This window comes from Amblyomma mixtum, chromosome 8, assembly GCF_055824585.1.
Source record: "Amblyomma mixtum isolate Tamu chromosome 8, ASM5582458v1, whole genome shotgun sequence".
In the NCBI taxonomy this organism is placed as follows: Eukaryota; Metazoa; Arthropoda; class Arachnida; order Ixodida; family Ixodidae; genus Amblyomma; species Amblyomma mixtum.
The window spans coordinates 57,146,704-57,167,168 of NC_143019.1; the positions used below are offsets into that span (position 1 = coordinate 57,146,704).

General features: G+C 46.9%; 2 protein-coding genes across 3 annotated transcripts in view; both read right to left on the minus strand.

The window, feature by feature from the left end:
• Positions 1–20,465, minus strand: part of LOC149332560 (MAP/microtubule affinity-regulating kinase 3-like) — a 634,516-nt gene that overhangs the window by 391,237 nt on the left and 222,814 nt on the right. The gene's annotated exons all lie outside the window — the stretch shown is intronic.
• On the minus strand, positions 8,287–9,954 carry LOC149332567 (solute carrier family 22 member 7-like). The gene has a single exon (XM_089557526.1). It carries the CDS (start codon positions 9,952–9,954, stop codon positions 8,287–8,289), a length of 1,668 nt encoding a protein of 555 aa, XP_089413652.1.

Genomic DNA, 20,465 nt, shown 5'->3' on the forward strand with positions numbered 1-20,465 from the left:
TGTTATGTTTTGATCTTAGTTTGTTGTGCTTAGCTCTATGGATGCCTGATCTCTGTTTCGTTGTCAATATATCCGCTGTTTTTCTAGTTTCTGTTACTTATGGAAACTTTGTACCATTGCCAAGTGCCACTTTGTTTTGTTTTTTTTTTTACATGGGGAGGGCAGGCCTCTGTCAGGCGCTACTAGGCGCCTTTAGCTTGCTCTCCCTTGTTTGCAGTCTCTGTACTGGCCAAACAAAACCAATAAATGAAATGAATGAAATGAACTTCCGTATTTTTCCGCAAACAGCTGGATCCAGTCTTCTGGTGGTTCTCTCGACGGATGATCGAGAACCAAGCGGCAAGACGAGCCATCGAGCCTGCACGATGGGATGGTGGTGAATAACACTTCTCCAAACTGCTGTGGAGTGTTCGTCGAGAAATTCGAGGATGCTTCGGGAAAAAAAAATAAAATTGAACGCTTCTAACTGTCAAATTTAGAGCTCGATCCGCCCCGCGTTGGTATCCGGATCATGTGCATTTTTCCGGGTCACAGGCGCCCTCGACAACTGCGGAAAACAGCTTGCCCATGGTATGGAGGCGCAACATTGTCAAAACAAGGAAATATAGGAAGCCGCACAGGTAATCGGCCCGTTTAAATTTTTATTTCTTATTTTTTGTAATTTACTTTGCTGTTACTGGCGTGCTTTTTTTGAGGTTTTTTTAAACTTATGTTTGCCTATTATGTTTCCGTGTTTGCCTTAATCACCTTAAGTTACTCATTGTTACAACGTTCCGCGAGCACATTATCTTTTATTGTTGTTCTTTACTTTGTGTCGCGTATTCTTTTTTTTTCTTTTCTTATTTCCGCGTCGTTTCTACTTCTCTAATTTGTTGATATATTGTTTATCATGACTATATGTTTCCCTTTGTTTCATTTGTTATTAATGCACCGTATTGTTGATTTATTTTTTATGATGATCGTATGTTTTACCTTTTATTTCCTTTGGCTATTAATGTACTGTTTGGTATTTTTCGCCCCCCTCACAAAATTCCCCATGGGCCTGTAAGGTATTTCAAATAAATAAATATTGCAAACGGCTGGTGACATCATGGTGCTTTGCATGACCGGCCGACTACCAAAGGTGCATAAACCAGGGACTCCCCTGCGCCCAATAGTGGATTTTAGAAGGTCTCCGTGATGCCCGTGGCGTCAGTCCTGCCTTTTGTGTGCCTTCCGTGCCCTCGTTTCTTGCACCATTACCAGTTTTTTTCTTTCAACCCGTACCTACAGCTTTGGTTTTTCTGTATTTACTCGTCAGCGATATCGGTCTATGTGGTCGCGCGTAAATAGTGCGGTAGCTATAGCATTGTGATCGATAGAAGCCAATAAATTTGGCCGAGTGGGAAGATCTGCCATAAGCCTAGTTTTGTCGTTGGAACCGAGTCGCTTGCATTTGCAGCTCCAGTGCTCAGGTGCCGTATAAAAGGGTAACGCTTCTTCAGGGTTGCCCTAATTATTGTATGCACCCCATTTTATAACATTGCAGCTAAGCATGTTAGTAATTCGTGGCTCGCAACAAGTGCCGGCCGCGGAGGGTTTGACAAAAGCATATCAGACCTGACTATCTGTACAGGCACCCCGCATTATCGCGCGAATAGCAGAAATGCAGATGAACAGTTTGTAGCAATGCTCGCTGCATTCTTGAAACCTACCTCATCGTTTTGGTGACTACTAATAAAACGTGATACAAGAAAATCGCATATGCCATTGTTTTTGCACTCACTAAAGGCATTTGCCCCGGTTATGGACAAGACGCCAGCTAAAACCATTGCCAATGAACACGACGGCCTGGATGAAAGTTTCATAATAAATTCGGTCACTGCAAGTTATGTCTTTAATTAAAGCGTCGTGCAGAGCCATAAAGGAGGCTATGGCAGAGCTTACGAAGTGCCGTTTGACAGCTGTAGGCAGCTGCTGCCCTCTGTTGTGTCGCCTCGCGCGGCAGTCCGAAAGTTGTGCTTCTCTCCGCGTTCATCAGACGGCGCCACAGTGCGTTCGAAATGGCCGCTTCCGAATTTACTTTGTGTTCTGGTCGATATGAAGACAGTACAACGTACGACAGGAGGGAGTTAAGCGAACACCCACTTCTTCTACTTAGCGTTCTACGAATGTTTCATACTTGCCACGTTATTTTGACAGCTCTTTTCTATTACCTACATGTCAGAAAAAGAGAGTGCATTCATATGAAAAAAAAAATGGCAGTGGTTTTAACTCCGATTAAACCTGGAGGATTGTGAAAGCAACGAGTAGAGAGAGAGAGACAATGGAGAGCGCGCGGCAGCGGCGGCGGCCCCGGCACGCTAGCTATGGGCCGCTACTGCGCACGCACAACTGGCGAGCGCAGCGGCGGCACCTCTTGTCACCCGCGCAGAGACGGCGGCGGCGCGCCGGCTGTGCGCCGTGTGACGTCGCTGCTCCTCGCGCATGCGCAGTATGTCCTTGCCTGAGCTTCGCGAAATGGCTCGGCGACTCGCGTAGTGTTGCTATGTGTTGCTTTCGCAACAAAATGGCACTGGTCTTATAAGCGGCGTAGCTATCAGTCTTTCGCGACTTGTTCTGGAAGTGGGGCCTATTCGAATGGTCGATTTGCCACCGGTGCACCCAGCAGCACACAAACATATTCCGCTGCCTCCGATGACCTAGATATAAGTGCCATCACAGGAAATTTTACCTGCAGGAAACCAGCCCGATATGGAATGTAAACATATAAGCTCAGAAACTTGCTCTCCGGCTGATGTAGCGTTATTTTCAAGTAGCTGCTGTGCCACTTTATAAAAAAGATCTGCAAAAGCGCTACGTGGCGTCTGTGCCTTGTCAACGGTTTGATTCACTTTTTCATAGTTTTCAACTGTAAAGAAAAAAACACGCTATGACTCTACCCTTTGGTCCTGCACTCCCAAAATTTATTCTGGATTTGCTCATCTCCTGAGATTGTTTCGCCTTTTTCGTCCATAATGTTTCCAGACGCGTTCTGGATTCCAGAGGTCCCTGGATTGAAGATTATCTCATCAATTCGAGCACAGTCAATAACGGTCGTTCTTGGCAGCCGACGACCTTAGCACCCATTGCAACATCTCATTGGCATCTCGCGTGCAACCGGTCAGGAACACGTAATATAGAACACCCCACGATCCTTCAATGTATAAAGTATTCAAATGCGAGAAATATTGGGTAAAGAAACAGCGAAGAAATTCGTAGGTAGCGCTACCTGTGTATACGAACCGGCTCCATTGATGCTCTAGACAGCCAGCTTATAATGTGGATGACAAGATAGGCGTCAGAACAATAACTTCAGCAGTTGTGTGTTGCTGGCAGTACAATATTCTAAGAATGATGATTACATTGCACATAGTGTCATCGCTTCCATTTACTCGTGCAATTATTTTCGTCGCTTTCCATACCTGCAAAAAACATGAAGGCGGCCAATCCAACGGCTATGATTAAAACCAGGCAGTAGGTGAAGCCCTTGATGCTCCCGTGGGTGTCGGAAGATCGTGCATGATGGTGCAGAATAAACTTCTATTGCCACAATTTTATTGCTACGCATTACACCAAGTCATCCGAAATTTCCCCTTCCCAGTAATGACTCCATCCACCGGATAAAAAAGGCTGTGGCTTAGCTCAGCTAGGTCAGGATATACGCATCGAGAGTACAGTTAAACTTGATTGCACCTTGTCGTTTAGCTTGGTTTCTCTCCGGCTGCGTCCAATGTTTAGCTTTGGTTGTTATCCTCCCGTTGCGTCCAATTGCGGCCACATTAAAGACGGGACATTTGTTATGCAGCAAAGTGTGACGCATTTATTTTATTTTCGGTTCTTCGTCCTGTAGTTGGTCTCTCCGTCGAGCTATATATATACAGTTGCACCAACCCCGCTCCTCCTACGGCGCATGCGCACAGCTGTTGCAACTCGGTTTCGCCGGCACGCCGAGGCACGGGCTCCTCCTGTGACGTTACGCCAGATGGCGCGGCGAGCGCCAGCCGCCAGCTGCGGCGATTGCTAGGCAACGGCTCAAGGTCACAGTGCGGCCATGGCGAAACTGGTGCCACGGCGAAACGGCGAGACTTGCAAGTATTGTAGCTCTCGCTACAATAATAAAACTATGTGTTTCGACTACACCCGCGGTACATTAGTGGAGCGGGCGAGGTTACTTTCAACCTCAATCTACTTTCTGTAGCTGATGTGCGTATCCTGGTCACATTTATTCCCTATTCTAAACCACTCGCCTCTCTCTGGTGGCTCAGTGCACCGCATGGAGACCACAGCCGACAGACAGTGCGCGCCAAATCGAACAGCAAATATTGATAAATTCCGTGAAGCTACATGATACGCATGCCATGTTATCGCTGCATGTCCCTGATGTGTGATCTTCATCACTCCCTGTCGCTGTATCATGTTCTCGTGCCATCGCAACAATGTCCCTACTAATGCACGGGGCTGTGCCAAAGGCAGAGCCTATAGTTACTTTTTCTCTCACTGAAATGGCGGAGAACAAGTTGCGTGAGCAATGTTAGAGCGACACAAGAGGGACATCTTGCCTTCGAAAAATGAAACTGGCAAACGTAGCCACGGATATCGCGGCTGCAAAAATATGCTTCTCGAGTAAAGCATAGAATTAATGTCAAGAACACATCTAATGTTGTTTTAATCCTCCGAATGGTTCGAAAAAGAGCTTGTCAGCTACGTTGCAAGTAGAAATTATGCGTGCGAGGAACGAACTTAGAATGACGTCACTACGTTATGGTTTATGGTGTACGGGGGTTTAACGTCCCAAACCGACTCAGGCTATGGGGACGCCGCAGTGCAGGGCTCCGGAAATTTCGGCCAACTGAGGTTCTTTAGCGTGCACTGACATCGTACAGCGCACGGGCTTCTAGAATTTCGCCTCCATCGGAATTCGACCACCACGGCCGGGATCGAGCCGGCGTCTTTCGGGTCAGCAGCTGAGCGCCATAACCACTGAGCCACCAAGGCGCCTCTCGTCACTACGTTCAAGGCTGGAGTTCTCACCAGAGCGAACTTTCTTTCGTGAATAGATATGCAGCTGCCGAAATCGTACTTAAACGAGATATCCAGTAACTGGTTGTAGTCCGCGTCTGGAAACGATAGAAAGTAAAACTAAAGATAAGCCGTTCACGTCTGCCATGTGAAGCTATATCCACTGGCGGAACCTCGCAACGTCTAATAAACCATTGTAGAAAAAACCAGCGCTTACAAACACGGACAGAGGACAAGGGAAACAGACTGACGGCGCTGAACTTACAACTGAATTTTATTCATACGTACGCAGTCAATTTATACATTTACACAGACATGCGCAAAGACACCTTGTCAAACCCGGATACACTGTTGCCACTCACAAGCGTAAAAATAGAGAAAACAAAAAACAGCAATCATGCATTCAAGGCACGTGTGTCAATACCTCACCCTCCCTACCCAGAATGAAGCAGGCTCATTTCCCTCCCTGACAAGCTAATCGAGGATTTGCTTACACATCCCTCGCCCTTCCTGATGATGTGAAATGCTTCCGCGATCTCCCTCGTGCGCTGATCATGATGTACAAACAACACTTCCGTGTCAACAAAATACGGAACACAATCACACGTGAGGCAGTGTTGTGCTACATTTCTATTATCTCTGCTGCTGACCGAATTGGCGTGTTCTGTGAGGCGAATGTTGATACAACGGCCCGTCTGGCCGATGTACACACGGCCGCAAGACAAAGGGATAAGATACACCACTCCCTTCCTACAGGCAACGTACTTGTTTCCATGCTTAACTTTGCAAACATTCTTACTATCCTTCCCCTCGCGTTTCCTCTGCACTGCAGCCCCTACTTTCGCTAGTTTATTGGGAGCAGAAAAAACCAGGCTTACTCCGTATCGAGCCCCTACTCTCTTAAGCCTGTGAGATACTGCGTGAATGTACGGCATAACTGCCACATTTCTTTCTTTAGAACCTGTACTAAGTTCTGAGGAGTGGCCCGATGCCTTCACCTTTTTGGACATCTTTTCAGCACAGGACACGATAAGGGCCTCCGGGTACCCTGCATCCCTGCACCTGCTTGCCTGCGTAAGGAGGCTGTTTCCCATCCTATGGTGGCATGATTTAGTCACAGCCATACCAAGGCGGCTCTTAACAATACCTGTTTTTACCACTTTAGAATGGAAGGAGCCATAGTTGAGCAACGGTTTCGCGCTCCGAGGGGAGTACTCCCAACAGACATGATTCGGTTCAAAGGTTAATTTCAAATCTAGAAACTGCAGGGATCCCTGTTGAGGCACTTCATGTGTAAACTCTAGTCCTGAAGCATTGCGGCCGAAAACATGCCCTGGTTGCGTGTCTCACGTCCTTGATGTTTTCGGCCGCAATGCTTCAGGACTAGAGTTTACACATGAAGTGCCTCAACAGGGATCCCTGCAGTTTCTAGATTTGAAATTAACCTTTGAACCGAATCATGTCTGTTGGGAGTACTCCCCTCGGAGCGCGAAACCGTTGCTCAACTATGGCTCCTTCCATTCTAAAGTGGTAAAAACAGGTATTGTTAAGAGCCGCCTTGGTATGGCTGTGACTAAATCATGCCACCATAGGATGGGAAACAGCCTCCTTACGCAGGCAAGCAGGTGCAGGGATGCAGGGTACCCGGAGGCCCTTATCGTGTCCTGTGCTGAAAAGATGTCCAAAAAGGTGAAGGCATCGGGCCACTCCTCAGAACTTAGTACAGGTTCTAAAGAAAGAAATGTGGCAGTTATGCCGTACATTCACGCAGTATCTCACAGGCTTAAGAGAGTAGGGGCTCGATACGGAGTAAGCCTGGTTTTTTCTGCTCCCAATAAACTAGCGAAAGTAGGGGCTGCAGTGCAGAGGAAACGCGAGGGGAAGGATAGTAAGAATGTTTGCAAAGTTAAGCATGGAAACAAGTACGTTGCCTGTAGGAAGGGAGTGGTGTATCTTATCCCTTTGTCTTGCGGCCGTGTGTACATCGGCCAGACGGGCCGTTGTATCAACATTCGCCTCACAGAACACGCCAATTCGGTCAGCAGCAGAGATAATAGAAATGTAGCACAACACTGCCTCACGTGTGATTGTGTTCCGTATTTTGTTGACACGGAAGTGTTGTTTGTACATCATGATCAGCGCACGAGGGAGATCGCGGAAGCATTTCACATCATCAGGAAGGGCGAGGGATGTGTAAGCAAATCCTCGATTAGCTTGTCAGGGAGGGAAATGAGCCTGCTTCATTCTGGGTAGGGAGGGTGAGGTATTGACACACGTGCCTTGAATGCATGATTGCTGTTTTTTGTTTTCTCTATTTTTACGCTTGTGAGTGGCAACAGTGTATCCGGGTTTGACAAGGTGTCTTTGCGCATGTCTGTGTAAATGTATAAATTGACTGCGTACGTATGAATAAAATTCAGTTGTAAGTTCAGCGCCGTCAGTCTGTTTCCCTTGTCCTCTGTCCGTGTTTGTAAGCGCTGGTTTTTTCTACAATGGATCACCACCAACTCGCCCAATCCTCAGTTCGTCTAATAAACATCGTTTCTATGTGCACGTGTAGAAAAAAAATTGGCAGTGACTTTGTTCGGCTGTGCCAGGATATACGTAGTGAAATCGAGCGCAACAACGAGGTAAGCGGTGTGAACTAGTAAGTTGTACTGCACGAAACTCTAGAGCGCAGATTTTTTGTTTTCGTGAGAAAGAATTTACGCTGATCCGGCAGTAAAAGAAATTCCCAAGGAGAAACGTATTTGAAAGTGCGGAAGGTAATGACAATGTATCTTGCCAGTAGTTATCACTGCGAATAATTTTAGTTTTGCATTTGGTTATTTTCCTTCTCTAATACCTTTCAAAATCCTCGGAACGATGTAGCCGAAGAGAGAACTTTGAAGTGTACAAGAGGCACATGTACATAAAATCTCTCGAGAATTCTCTTGGAAACTTTAGAACAGCGCAGTTATTTGGGCTTACGTCCGGTACATAAGAGTAATTGTTCTCATACGGTTACACTGGTTGGATTATGATACAGAAGCGCGTGTTCGCGAACACTCAGGCATTGTCCTAAATCGCAGCTTGAGAAAAATAAACAGAAACAAAGTAAATGTTAATCTTAACACCACGGTTCATGCACCGCTAGCGTCAACTTTCGCGCGAGAAGCTCTACGTGCTTAGCCTCGATTTGACCGAATCCATACTACTCTTGGATCTGCCGGAACTGCTTCTGGAACTGCTCTGGCGGGAGTGACGTCACGGGTGGCCGATGGTTTCCGCGGCATCCCAATTTTCCCTATGTTCAAGCGTGCTCTTCATATGGTCTATGCTTCGTTGCCTGAAGCGGGAGGGGCTACTAACAGCGAACTTTGCGCACTCAGCCGTCGTGTTCCGAGGCAGTGCTCGGAGAACAAGGAGAGAGGCGAACATGAGACACGCAGATAAAGCGAAGGCCACGTCGTCGCGGCCGGCGTTCCTCAGCGGTACGCAGACAAACGACGAGATGGCGCCCAGAGCACCGAATCCGTAGATCCAGCCGCTAGCTGTGCCACGAATGGCAGTCGGGAAGAGTTCCAGGCTGTACGCCGTGTACACGACGTATCCGACGAGGCTTAGCGCCTTCGCACTCACGGCGAGGCCCAGTCGCACGACCTCTGCCTCGATGGTAGCGGTAAGACTCAAAAGGCACTGCAGCACGAAGAGCATTCCGAAGCAGGTGCTGATGAACTGCAGCATGGGTTGTCTCGGGATTACTAACATCATAGCCGCGAAGCTTAGCCCGACGATGGGAACGGAGATCCAGTTGAACCCGGGAGGGGCATGTCGTAGTGGTCGTGAGAAAATCACTACTTGTAATACGAAGTACCCGGAGAAAGAGCAGAAGAATGCTACCAGAGCCCGCTTTCGAATGGACGCTCCCTGGAGTACCATTGGATCAGAGGTACAGTGGCCTTGAAAGCATACGTGAGGGGCTTTGGTTTTCAGTTTCTGTGATAGACTCGCCGTGTTATGCAAGGGAAAGAGGTTCATCTCGGCAGCGGCGAGCATGGCGTCTTCTGCGTCTTGGAAGCGTCCCTTCGCGACCAGCCACCGCGGAGACTCGATCACCAGGCAGAACGCCTTTGCCGTCAGGTATGTGGGGGCCAGGAAAACTGCCTGTTTCAACGCCCAGTGAATGTTAAATTGCCGCATTATGGTGAACCACAGGTCGGAAAAGAGGACTGCGACCGCCGCGGCTATCACGACGTGCAGTGGCCTGTTCCTGTGGGTTGTGACCTCGAAGAAGAGGACGCTGGTGATGATGTTCGTAGCAGACGCGCTCGCGGACGTGAAGAAGTTTATCACGGCGTGTGCAGCGTAGCTCCTCGCGAGGCACAGGGCTAATGTTGACCCCAGCAGGACTGCAGTCGATGCCAGAAGGACGGGGTAACGACCCACAGAGTCAGCGGCAGACCCAGCTGCGATGCCGAAAACGGCCACGCTGGCGCTATGCGCGATGGTGAGAGCAATGCGCAGCGACCGCCGTTGACATACGAGGTCCCACTGGCTTACCATGGAGGTCATCGCCCGTGTCTCGTCGTAGTCCCACGACGAACAGGGGATGGTCCTTGTGTCGTTCGGGTCATCTGGGTGTGCGTACTGGCGACACTGGCTGTACCGTCCGTTGGCTTCCAGAGGAATGGCCGCTCTCCTCCATTCGAGCGTGGATAAGTTCCCGTAAGGCGGCTGCTTGCACCAGTGGTCGACGTCCGCTGCTGTCAGGGTGATAGCGTAGCTGTGGCAGCCGAAGATAGAGGTTGTGAGCGTGCAGAGTACCAGCATTCGCCTCTGAAAGGTTCCATGTCCGAAGCCGTCGTAGCAGTCGAAGTTTTCGCTGGATAAAAGGTCCTGGTCTTCCAGCCTTCGAGGACAGAAGAGGTCCATCACTGCTCTGTTCCGTGGACGACCTGTCGGACACGAGGAGCAGTTCGGCTAAGCTGGTTGGTTTGCCTAAAATAAAGATGGCTAGTGGCACTTTGCTAAGCTAGTGGGGCTTGCTGGCCAGCCCGATTCTTCAACTTCTTCTTCTTCTACTTCGAGCTTGTTATTACGTTTCTTTTTCATTCATGATAACTTCATCCACTGAAGGCTGTATATTAGTCCTGGAACCCCAGAGAATTGCAAGTACTAAATTAAGGGAAAGCGGATCAGCTCTACTTGAATATCTGGGGCATGGTGGTGACGCGGAAATACTGCGAATGCTGTAGTTGGCTAAAATGATGTACCACAAGAGGGGGGGGGGGGGGGGGGGGGTACAGTTTCAGTTTGAGATGCAAGCAAGTAGACAGGCATTGTTTACAAATTTTTTTTTTGGTAGATACATTTGACGAGGATAGAAGGGCGGATTCCATCTGCGGAAAAATATCTGGCGAGAAATAGACCCGTAGCAACGCACTGCCTGTTGGTAGGAGCTTACAACACTACGCTGTCCCTTGGACAGATTCGTTTAAATATGTTTATAGTTAAGTATGATATGTTATGTAAACAGCAATAAACATATAGCTGTTTAACCACTATATTTAATTACATTGAAGAATTAATAATTGCAACCACGATAGTTTCTGATGTTTGTCGCTCATCTCTGATGTTTCTGATGCCTGGCGTAGTATTGCTTCGCAATGAAAGTTGTCTATAACTCTGCATGCATGTCTTGCTTGAATTCTTTGCCTCAATCTATCGAAAAGCTGAAACAACTGATAAGCTGTGCTCAAATTTGGCATTAGGAAGTAACGCAATCGTCTTCAGTTTTTTAACAGTGGATAGAAGATTTGTTTGATTAGACAAACGCGCATGCCAAAAACAGCCCCCGGAAACACAGTTTAATCAAAAGATGGAATACTGATTTCAATCTGCTCAATCATTGGGATCACGCTATTCGTGCAAGGAGCCAGTGATCTATGAGGCCAGCCGCGTATTGTGATGAGTGGTGTCCCATAAATCATTAACGCTAAGCGCAGCGATGAAGAAAAAAAAGACTGAACAAAAAGCGCGGAGGGAGCCCCCATTCCGCTTCGAATCCTAGCAAGCGGGATGGCTTGGCTGGTTTCATAAATTATCCGCAACTCAATTATCTCGGCTGGGTCCCGCTGGTATCAAGTAGCTTGCTGCTCGTGATTCATATGCACGCGCAGCTATTTTAAGTTACTGGTATAAGATAATAAAGAAAAAAACAGAGGATATTCAAAGACTGTGGTCTGAAAGAATAACTATTAAACATCATAGACTCACAATTTCAGGAGTTAAAATGCAGACGATGCATGAAAAAAAAAATAGAGAAAATAATGTGGTGTATATTTTAAGACGCCATAACTGTATAAGAAGTTAAGGAGTACTTTGCTCAAACATTAGAATGATGATGACACAACGCGGATGTTTTCTTTTTTGGTGCATCCGCGTACTGGATTGGTTGTACTTCAAAACAGTGTCCGGCGCTATTCTGTGTCTTTGCTCTGCGGGCTGCTAACTTTGTTAGCTTTCAGCGCAGGTTAACGTCTCTGTGCAGTGTAAGTGTCGACTGTATAAGTAAAATGACCGAGAGAAAAATACACTAGCTCCTGGAATATATACATAGAATTATTCTTTTTCTTGATGTAGCTGTTAAAATTGAGTAAAAAGCCTACGGGAATGTTGAATTTAACGATGATTTGTCATCTATTTCTATCCTCTGTCTTCATATACGCAGCGCAAGAGGTACAAGCCCAGGGAACCCATCGCTCACGACTGGATCACGGACCTGTTGGCGGCTTGCGTGTCTTCGGTGGTGTCGTGGTGGCAGAAATGCGTGTAAAAAAAACAAAACAGCAGGAAAGGCCCTGCAAAGCATCCGTGCGTCACATCAGAGGAAAGCGAGCAACAGACTTCTGAACAGTGGCCGGTGTTGGACAGTAGGGACGAATCTGCCTCAAGGCCTCCGAATGCATCACTGTCATTCTCGTTCTCAAGTGTAATCTCTGCAATGCTAAGCCATTATTTTCATCACTCACCTCGATAGCTTCCTGTGTCCTAATTAAACGGAAGGTTGAGTACTTTGAAATGTGTTTTTTGTACGCGCACAGGACGAAAAAGAACTGAGCAAATGAGCGACTCGCTAAGTGGGCCAATCAAAGTGGAAACAGCATGAGACAGGAGTGATCCGCGCTGGCGGGGCCTTACTTGTATGCTTGGCGATATATGGTAGTCGGGAAAGGAATCCTCCCACACGCTGGACAGTGTTCAGAGCGGAGAGTCTGTGCTCAATGCTACCAGGTTGAGGAAGTGAATAATTTACTGCAGACGACACTGTTGTCTTCCTTAGCGGTATGCAGTCTTCGATGTGTTTCTCTTGGAACATACAGAAAAACGAATTCCACAACAAACTCTGACGTCACAACTAATTATCTTATTATTGTTGCTAGACTACACAAGCTGCTGTGTACGATACTTCTAAATTCTATTGGGCGTGCTCATCTCGCCCTTAACAAAGAGACGAAAAAAGAGGGACTACAACTCAGCAAGAAAATATCTGACAGCAAATTAGGTTAGGTTAGGTTAGGTTAGGTTAGGTTAGGTTAGGTTAGGTTAGGGTCAATATGACGCGGAATTCAGCGACAGCCGGTATACGCCGGCCATGCTGTAGTGAGGTCTGCACTTGAAAACGATTCTTGAACCATGGGATGATAAGCGAATGTTAACTCCTTGAGGTCGTTGTGGATCTCCATTATTCACTAAACTCAAAATCGTGAAATTACAGAACCTGCATGACTTTAAGCTACTGTCAACACTTAAATCTGAAATCTGTAAAGGCACACATTACTCTCACAGCATTGGGAGATTTGAAAAGTAACACATCTTAACGCTTAATGAGGCACACAGAACTGTGGCATGTTCGGAGATCTCGCACAAATTATGCATTCCAGATGGTTCAGTCTAGCATTCCACAGATTTTAAATAAATACTACCTCACAATAGAGAAATTGCGCGCACTTTCCAAATTTGACTTCTATTCACTTTTTGTATAATGCTTGCTAATACTTCCCTGTTTATTCCAATCCCTTATGTAATACAGTTGTTTGCATTTTGATGTCTATTGTTTGCAAACTAGCTTCGAAGTCGTGATATTGTTGCGTTAATCTGTGCTACTCACCTTTGTCAAAGCGTCCGCTGTCAGTTATTGGGAGGTGGGGCTATAGTCAAGCTACAAATGTGTAGCTTTTCTCCCGCCTTCCCTACCACATCTCATGTATCAATTTTTTCTTTGTGGTAAATAAACTTCATGCACACACCAACTGCAACCAAAAAGTGAGCATTGCAGTGTGTAACATACGCACTAATGTATGTCCAATAGTCTTATTAGTTGTGTCTTATTGCTTGTATTATTTTCCCATGTACGCCTATGAATAGTAAGCTTGATTGTGTCCAATGAGAATGTCTACAAGATATGTATAAGTGATCTACTCTGCTTTTAATCCACATATCTTTAATTGTTTCAATGAAAAGCTGTATGTTCACGCCCTTCAACCTGCCAAATACAGGGGCAGCAACCTTCGTCAAGCTGCTAATCAGCAGCTTTTTGTTGCTTGCCCTCGCATTTTTGTACTGTTGTAAAAAATGCAAAATAAACTGAATTGAATTGAATTGAATAGTAGAAAGCAATCGCGGCTCTTCGGGCAGTCGCTCATCTCCGACGGCTCCTTGCTTCGGTTTGTGCGGCAAACACTGCTGTGCCTTGACACTCAAGGCGCCTGGCCATAGTTCCAGCTACACGCACCTCAAACTCTTCCTTCCCCGTCCTCTGTGCTGTGGGGCCTTTACGGTGACTCTTGTTAGAAGCTTATTTTTCACTCCACGAAGTGCGTAGTATTGACAGTTTTACTGCTTTTTTACGAAACTGACGCAGCGTAGTGTCTTTTCGCCGTCTTTCCCTTCATATCTGAGAGAGGGAATGCTAAGCAGCTGGCTGGCTAGCCTGCACATGCTGCAGAGAGCCTGCACGTATAGAGCATGTGAAGGCCGCCCCCTCATGTGCGTGAAGCCGTCTCTCCATGGAGCGCGTAGTTTTGGTTTGTTATCTCTTTACGATACCACGCTCTGCGAATGCGTGCGAGGTAGAGAACAGGATACTTCAGAAAATAAAAAAATATATCACTGCAAAATATGGCATTAATAATGCAGCATCCTTCGCTTGATTTCTGATTGTTTACGTCATCAGGCACGAAGCGAGCATGCATTAAAGCGAGTAGCTAATTTATAAACTTCTTACAGTTGCCTCTGTAGAACTAATTTACTCTAATCTTACTCTGAATCTGATTTAATTGAGCGAATAGTTGTTACAGGTGTCCTACAAGAATGAAGCTCCATTGATCAATGCCTCCACGCCTTCGTTACCAACTCCCCCTCGCCCCCCCCCCCCCCCTTCCAAAAAAAAAAATTATTTACGCTGAAATGTTAGAAGAAAGTGGAAGAGGCTTTAATACGTTTGGTTTGATCCTTTCACTCCGCAGAGCAGCAGAAAAGGGGATCGAGCTCGCAGGTTCCTGGCGCTAAACAACGAGTACCGCTTTCCCCCAGTATTCCCTACATGCTCCCTATACCCACCAACCGCCTTCCCTTTCCCCTCATTCCGTCTGCGGACGTCGTCACGACTACATCGCGGTGCCCGTAAAGTGAGGCCACGTTATGTAAAAACTAATTTTTGAAGGACGCTGTACTGTTTTTGTCGACTTCATTGTTGGGACGCTGCATGCCGAAGACGCTTCCGTTTGATGCAATAGCAGAGGAATGCTAATATGCACGACCTCTACTACTCGACAGGCCGGAGCAAACATCGCGTTGACACGCTCCATAGCGTGAATGGCACCTTACTGACCGCCATGAAACAAGGCCGACCTCCGCCAAATAGAGATGAAGAATGGACGAAATCTTACTTTACCGCGTAAGACGTTTTATATCGCTTTATACTGTCTCGTGCGCAGTCTTCCGCTGACTTTGTACTCTGGCCTGCCCTCATGTCCATCTTGGTGAACAAAGGAGCTGAATCCAGGGGTTAGTAGCGAGACACGGGCTGACAGCACCCACACTACTGGACATTTAGTAGAAAAGCTCGGTGCCAGTGATGGCATCCGTTCACAGCATCCCCAGTCGCTTTCAACTGCCGCTCGTAGGTCGTCGGCAGGCAGCCAGAGACGGTATAGCAGCGGTAAACAAACCGTTTTAATTTGGTCCCACACCGTGCAGTCTCGGTACATATCTTTCACCACTTTTGCATACACCTCTTGCACACCCTCACTGCGGAAATCCAACATGACTGCACATGTTTCGCCAGCATCAAATTATATTTTGTACTCCTGTGCACTTCCCTACAACCTGGCTGATGCTGTGAACAAGGCCGCTATATTTCGCTTAGTAAACACCTGCAAAACGCCAGTTTGTCAATAACATTGTGAACCTTTATCACCCCTTTTCTTGCAGCAAAAAGTGAAGTTTACCTCAATATAGTCAGCAAGAAGTTTATTCACGTCCCTGCCTGTTTTTGTGTTACGCTTTAGGAGAGACATTCCGAAGCTCCTGAGAATACCCCGATGTTTAGAAAGTTGTGAAGGGGTCTCTTATGTGGAACCAGAAGTTATCGCGCTGTGCTCTCGAGAGACCCGCATTACATGCTCGAGAAAAGCTGGGCACTGAGACATAACTTTATTTCTTCCTGCATCACACCGCTAGAGTGCTCTAAGCATGCACATTGGCGTTTGCACAGGTCACTCGAAGCCAATAAGCTTCGCCTACTGTCTTGCTTGTCGGCTAGTCGCAGCTGTTGCCTTTGTTAAAGAAAAAGAGCGAACGGAAAGGGGACAGACGGGTGCTAACACTGATGTAGGGAGTGCACTCTGATTACTTTTACAGCGTCAACAACGCACATTTACTGACAAGTTCCACGAGCCACGAGTAAGTCCCTGTTGGAACGTGTGCTTAATAATAGAGAGTTTTAGTATAGCGTACGTAGACATACGCAAAGGCATAGCGTACGCTATAAAATAGCGTCAGTCGTACTGCGCATGCGCCAAACGCTATTTCAAACCGATGTCTTACGTACGTTCGCGTTACGTACGCTATTTTTCGAGTTTAGCGTACGTGCTCTTGCGTGCGCCAGGAAAAATAGCGTTGTCAACATGGCGGCGCCCACGTCGCCCGCTTCGAAGAGAAAATGCCATGTTATTGGGTTTTTAGGCAATATTCATTGCCCTAAATGGAATGTGTGATATTCGCTTTGGCTCCTCTCGCCGACAGCAGAACGAATGAGTAATAAACTTGCCCTATTTTGGATTTTGTGTAACGATTCCGCCGTTCCTAACCCTAACAAAACACCGCCGACAGTGGATTGGCTTGATTTGGATTTTTATGCCAAGGTATTCATAGCCTTGCCAAAAGTAGCCGTTTCGGCTGTAGGGCAGTAGGGGTCCGAAAGAATGCTAGTATGTACCATGACGTTCTTAAAAAACGTTGCTCGGTTCGGTTACCTAAAAAAAATGTTAAAAAGCTAGGCCCTGCCTTGACTGCGCAGTGTGCGACTCAGCGGGGACGCCATGCAAGCGGCTATCTACGTGATACGACTTGGATCAGCTTGGCCAATGCCTTGGCTAAGCGTGAAAAATACGACACAAAATGTTTACATTGTAACACCAGATGGCGCCACTGCGGCCTTAGCTATCGTTGCGTTCGGGCGGTTGTACGGCAACTAAAAGTGCCCTTGCGACTTTCACAGTAACCTCTCGCTAAATGCTTGCGTATAGCGTACGTAAGGGCTCATACGCTATACTAAAACTCTCTAATGTGCTCCCTGCGCTGTCGACAAAGACTGCATCAGAAAATGGAACGCTGACGGACCGCAACTAACTCGGCATTCTGCCTCACAAAGCTAGAACGCATGACTGAGGAAATATCATTCCTGCGGTTCCCCAATTATTTCCGGATGCTAACTTCAGATGTGACACAATTTGTCGTGTTCCGGACGAAGAAGGAGAGCTAGCAACGTGGGTCGTATCAAACTGTCACCATTTATCAGGCGAATAAGCAATCGAGCAAAAAGAAAACAAGCGAGTATTTCATGAGAGAAGTAAACAAAGTAGCCTTCCGTCCAAAGAGCTTCCATAGCCAAAAACCAGCCCAGCCCTGGCACGTTTCAGTGGTGTCTTCGTCCTCCACTATTCCCCCCCGAGCAGTTTTTTTTATGCCTTCACGCGATGTCAGGCACAACGCCACCAGACGGCGTCATGGTCTTTCGCCTTCGCAACGATCATCCGTGAGGGATCGGAACCCCAGATCATAACTCAGAGCAAGCAGTGATGAACAACGCGCTTGCATGTTCTTCATCGTGTCAGTCGCCCTTCTAACATTCCACTCCCTGGCTCTGTAGTGCTGCTACTGCTGACGGAATCATGCGCTCAACTTTCGTCGGCGGATAGATGCTCAAATGTGGCTTGAATGAGAGCTGGACTTCCAATCATAATCATCAATAGTTCTCAGTTTTTAATTTAGATGAGAGATTTCCAGAAAGCATCAGTTTCTTTCATAAGTGCTCAGAAGCCTTTGCCTAAAGCTTCAAGATCTATGTTGTGACATTTTTAAGCGGGCAGCCACCGATGACAGCTGGACAACTGGATGGTGCGCTTCAGGAAAGATCGGCTTTCAGTATAAGACTGGCACGCTTCCGTTACATTATATTATATATGACATATAGCAAAAACTCCCTAATTCATTTCGCAGGATTGGCGGAAATGTCTCAGTTAACCAAACAGCAAAAATATTGCCCCCCCCCCCCCCATCCCCCTCTTCCCCAAAAAAAGGTCACCGTACTCCATCAACAAATTTTATTTTCTTGAATAGAATATCTATCACCATTGGTTGCTTTGTGGCGAGATATTTACAGGGCAATAACTAATCTTTGGGCTGCCATCCCCACCTCGTAAAAGAAAAGCACAGCTTAGTACACGCACACAGTGACATTAAAAAAACCACAGAGAATGTTTACTACATTCGAATCGGAACGAGATCACGGATTTGTGCTACGTATAGAAGACCACAGTGAGCAGGCAGAGCCGTGGGACGGAGAAGATGGAAGTTGATGAAGACGACGATTTCCAGTGCACAGCGCGAGAGTGTGGTGCAGTTTGACACGAGGCGTGTTGGCTGCGGCGATAGCCTATAGTGGTTTTCGACTCCCAGTCATGGATATTATTTAAATTAAGCATGAAATGCTTTTACTAGTTCCCGTTGTCGGCAGTGTGGTGACGTCACGCCGAGACCGAGAGCCAACATCCGGGCACTGAATTCCACTCATCCGGGCACTCAAACGAGAGCATCCGGGCACCGCACGAGATTTAACGAGACTCTCTAAGCCCTGCTACAGGACCGGCATACAAGCGCCGGTAGCTTCGCACAGAACGGGTGGTGGCGTTCTTCCCTTCGTGTACGGTGCGGTTCGGGTGTCCACCGGAATGACAGAGAATTACTGCTCCATTTCCTACCCTCAAAAAGCCTTGCGTTCAAAGGGCAAGGCATCGCGCCGAACGGGTGGTGGCGTTCCGTGGACTGCCTGGCAGCGCTACAACACGCTGTAGTGTTCCACTCCAAAAGGGGAAGCTTAAGCGTCATTAATTAGCAGTTGATTAGTATTTAGTCATTAATCAGTAATTAGTCACTAATTAGTAATTTCTCATTACTTCGTCATAAGTTATATGTGACATAATCCAGTGGTGACGTCACCAGTGTCACATATTCAAGGTGGTACAAATAACTGAGGAATGAAAACAACGATTACAAAGATGAAAGGCAAACAGAAACCGGATACAGCTGACGAGGCAGGGCGGAAGAGATTCCCCAGACACTCACAGGAAACGATTGCGTCCACATGGACTGCTGCACAGTATGTGTGGTGTGGTGTGGTGAACACTAGACCCATTTCAAGATTTTGACTAGTACCATCTACAACCAATGTGTTATGCCCGTAAACCATTTCATGCTTACTCTACTCTCGGTTACGGGAGAAGCAGAGATTTGAGCCGCGCCGATTTCCGCCTCCTCCTCCGCCTCCGTACAGGCAGTGTGTGGACGGCCGTCAAACTAAGCATAACTGAAGCTTTTCGCTTGTATATCCAGGCTTAACCAGAGCTAAGCCACTGCCACACTGCACTGATTGGCGACTTTAATGCGAAGGTAGGTAAAAAGCAGGCTGGAGACCAGGCGGTAGGTGACTATTGTAGTAGGGGAGATTTATTAGTAGAGTTCGCAGATAGAAATAATTTACGGATCATGAATACCTTCTTCCGGAAACGAGCAAACAGGAAGTGGACGTGGAAGAGCCCCAATGGTGAGACTAAAAATGAAAAAAAAAATGAAATAGCCGCCGCGGTGGCTCAGTGGTTATGGTGTTTGGCTGCTGACCCAAAAGACGCGGGTTCGATCCCGGCCGCGGCGGCTAGAATTTCTTTGGAGGAGAAATTCTAGAGGCCCGTGTACTGTGCGATGTCCGTGCACGTTAAAGAACCCCAGGTGGTCGAAATTTCCGGAGCCCTCCACTACGGCGTCTGTCATAGCCTTAGTCGCTTTGGGACGTTAAACCCAATAAACCATAAACCAAACCAAAAATGAAATAGACTTCATACTGTGCGCTCACCCTGGCATCGTAGAGGATGTGGAGGTCCTCGGTAAGGTCCGTTGTAGTGACCACAAAATGGAAAGGTCTCGTATTAGCTTACATTTGAAGAGGGAACGGAGGAAACTAGTGAAGCGGAAGGCTATTAACGAGTTAGCAATAAGTGGGAAGGTAGAAGAATTCAGAATGTCGCTGCAGAACAGATTTTCCGCTTTAACTGAAGAAGACGACCATAGTGTTGAAACAATGAATGATAGTCTCACAGCTATCGTTACAGAGTGCGTCGCAGAAGTCGGTGGTAGGATGGTTCCACAGAATACCAGCAAGCTATCTCAGGAGACTAAAGATCTGATTAAGAAACGCCAAAGCATGAGAACGTCTAATTCCACAGACAGGATAGAACTAGCAGAGCTATCGAAGTTAATAAATAAGCGCAAGGTAGCCGACATAAGAAAGTTTAACATGGAGAAAATCGAGCATGCTATAAGGAGCAGAAGTAGCCTAAAATCATTGAAGAGAAAACTGGGCATAGGTAAAAACCAGATGTATGCGCTAAAAGACAAAGAGGGCAATGTCATTAGCAATATGGATAAGATAGTTAAAGTAGCCGAAGAGTTCTACACAAAACTGTACAGTAGCGAATGTAATCATCAAGTTACTGAGAGATGCAGTCGAGCACAGCAATGGGACATCCCGCCAGTAACGAAGGAGAAAGTAAAGAAAGCCTTAGGAACAATGCAAAGGGGAAAAGCAGCTGGTGAGGATCAGGTAA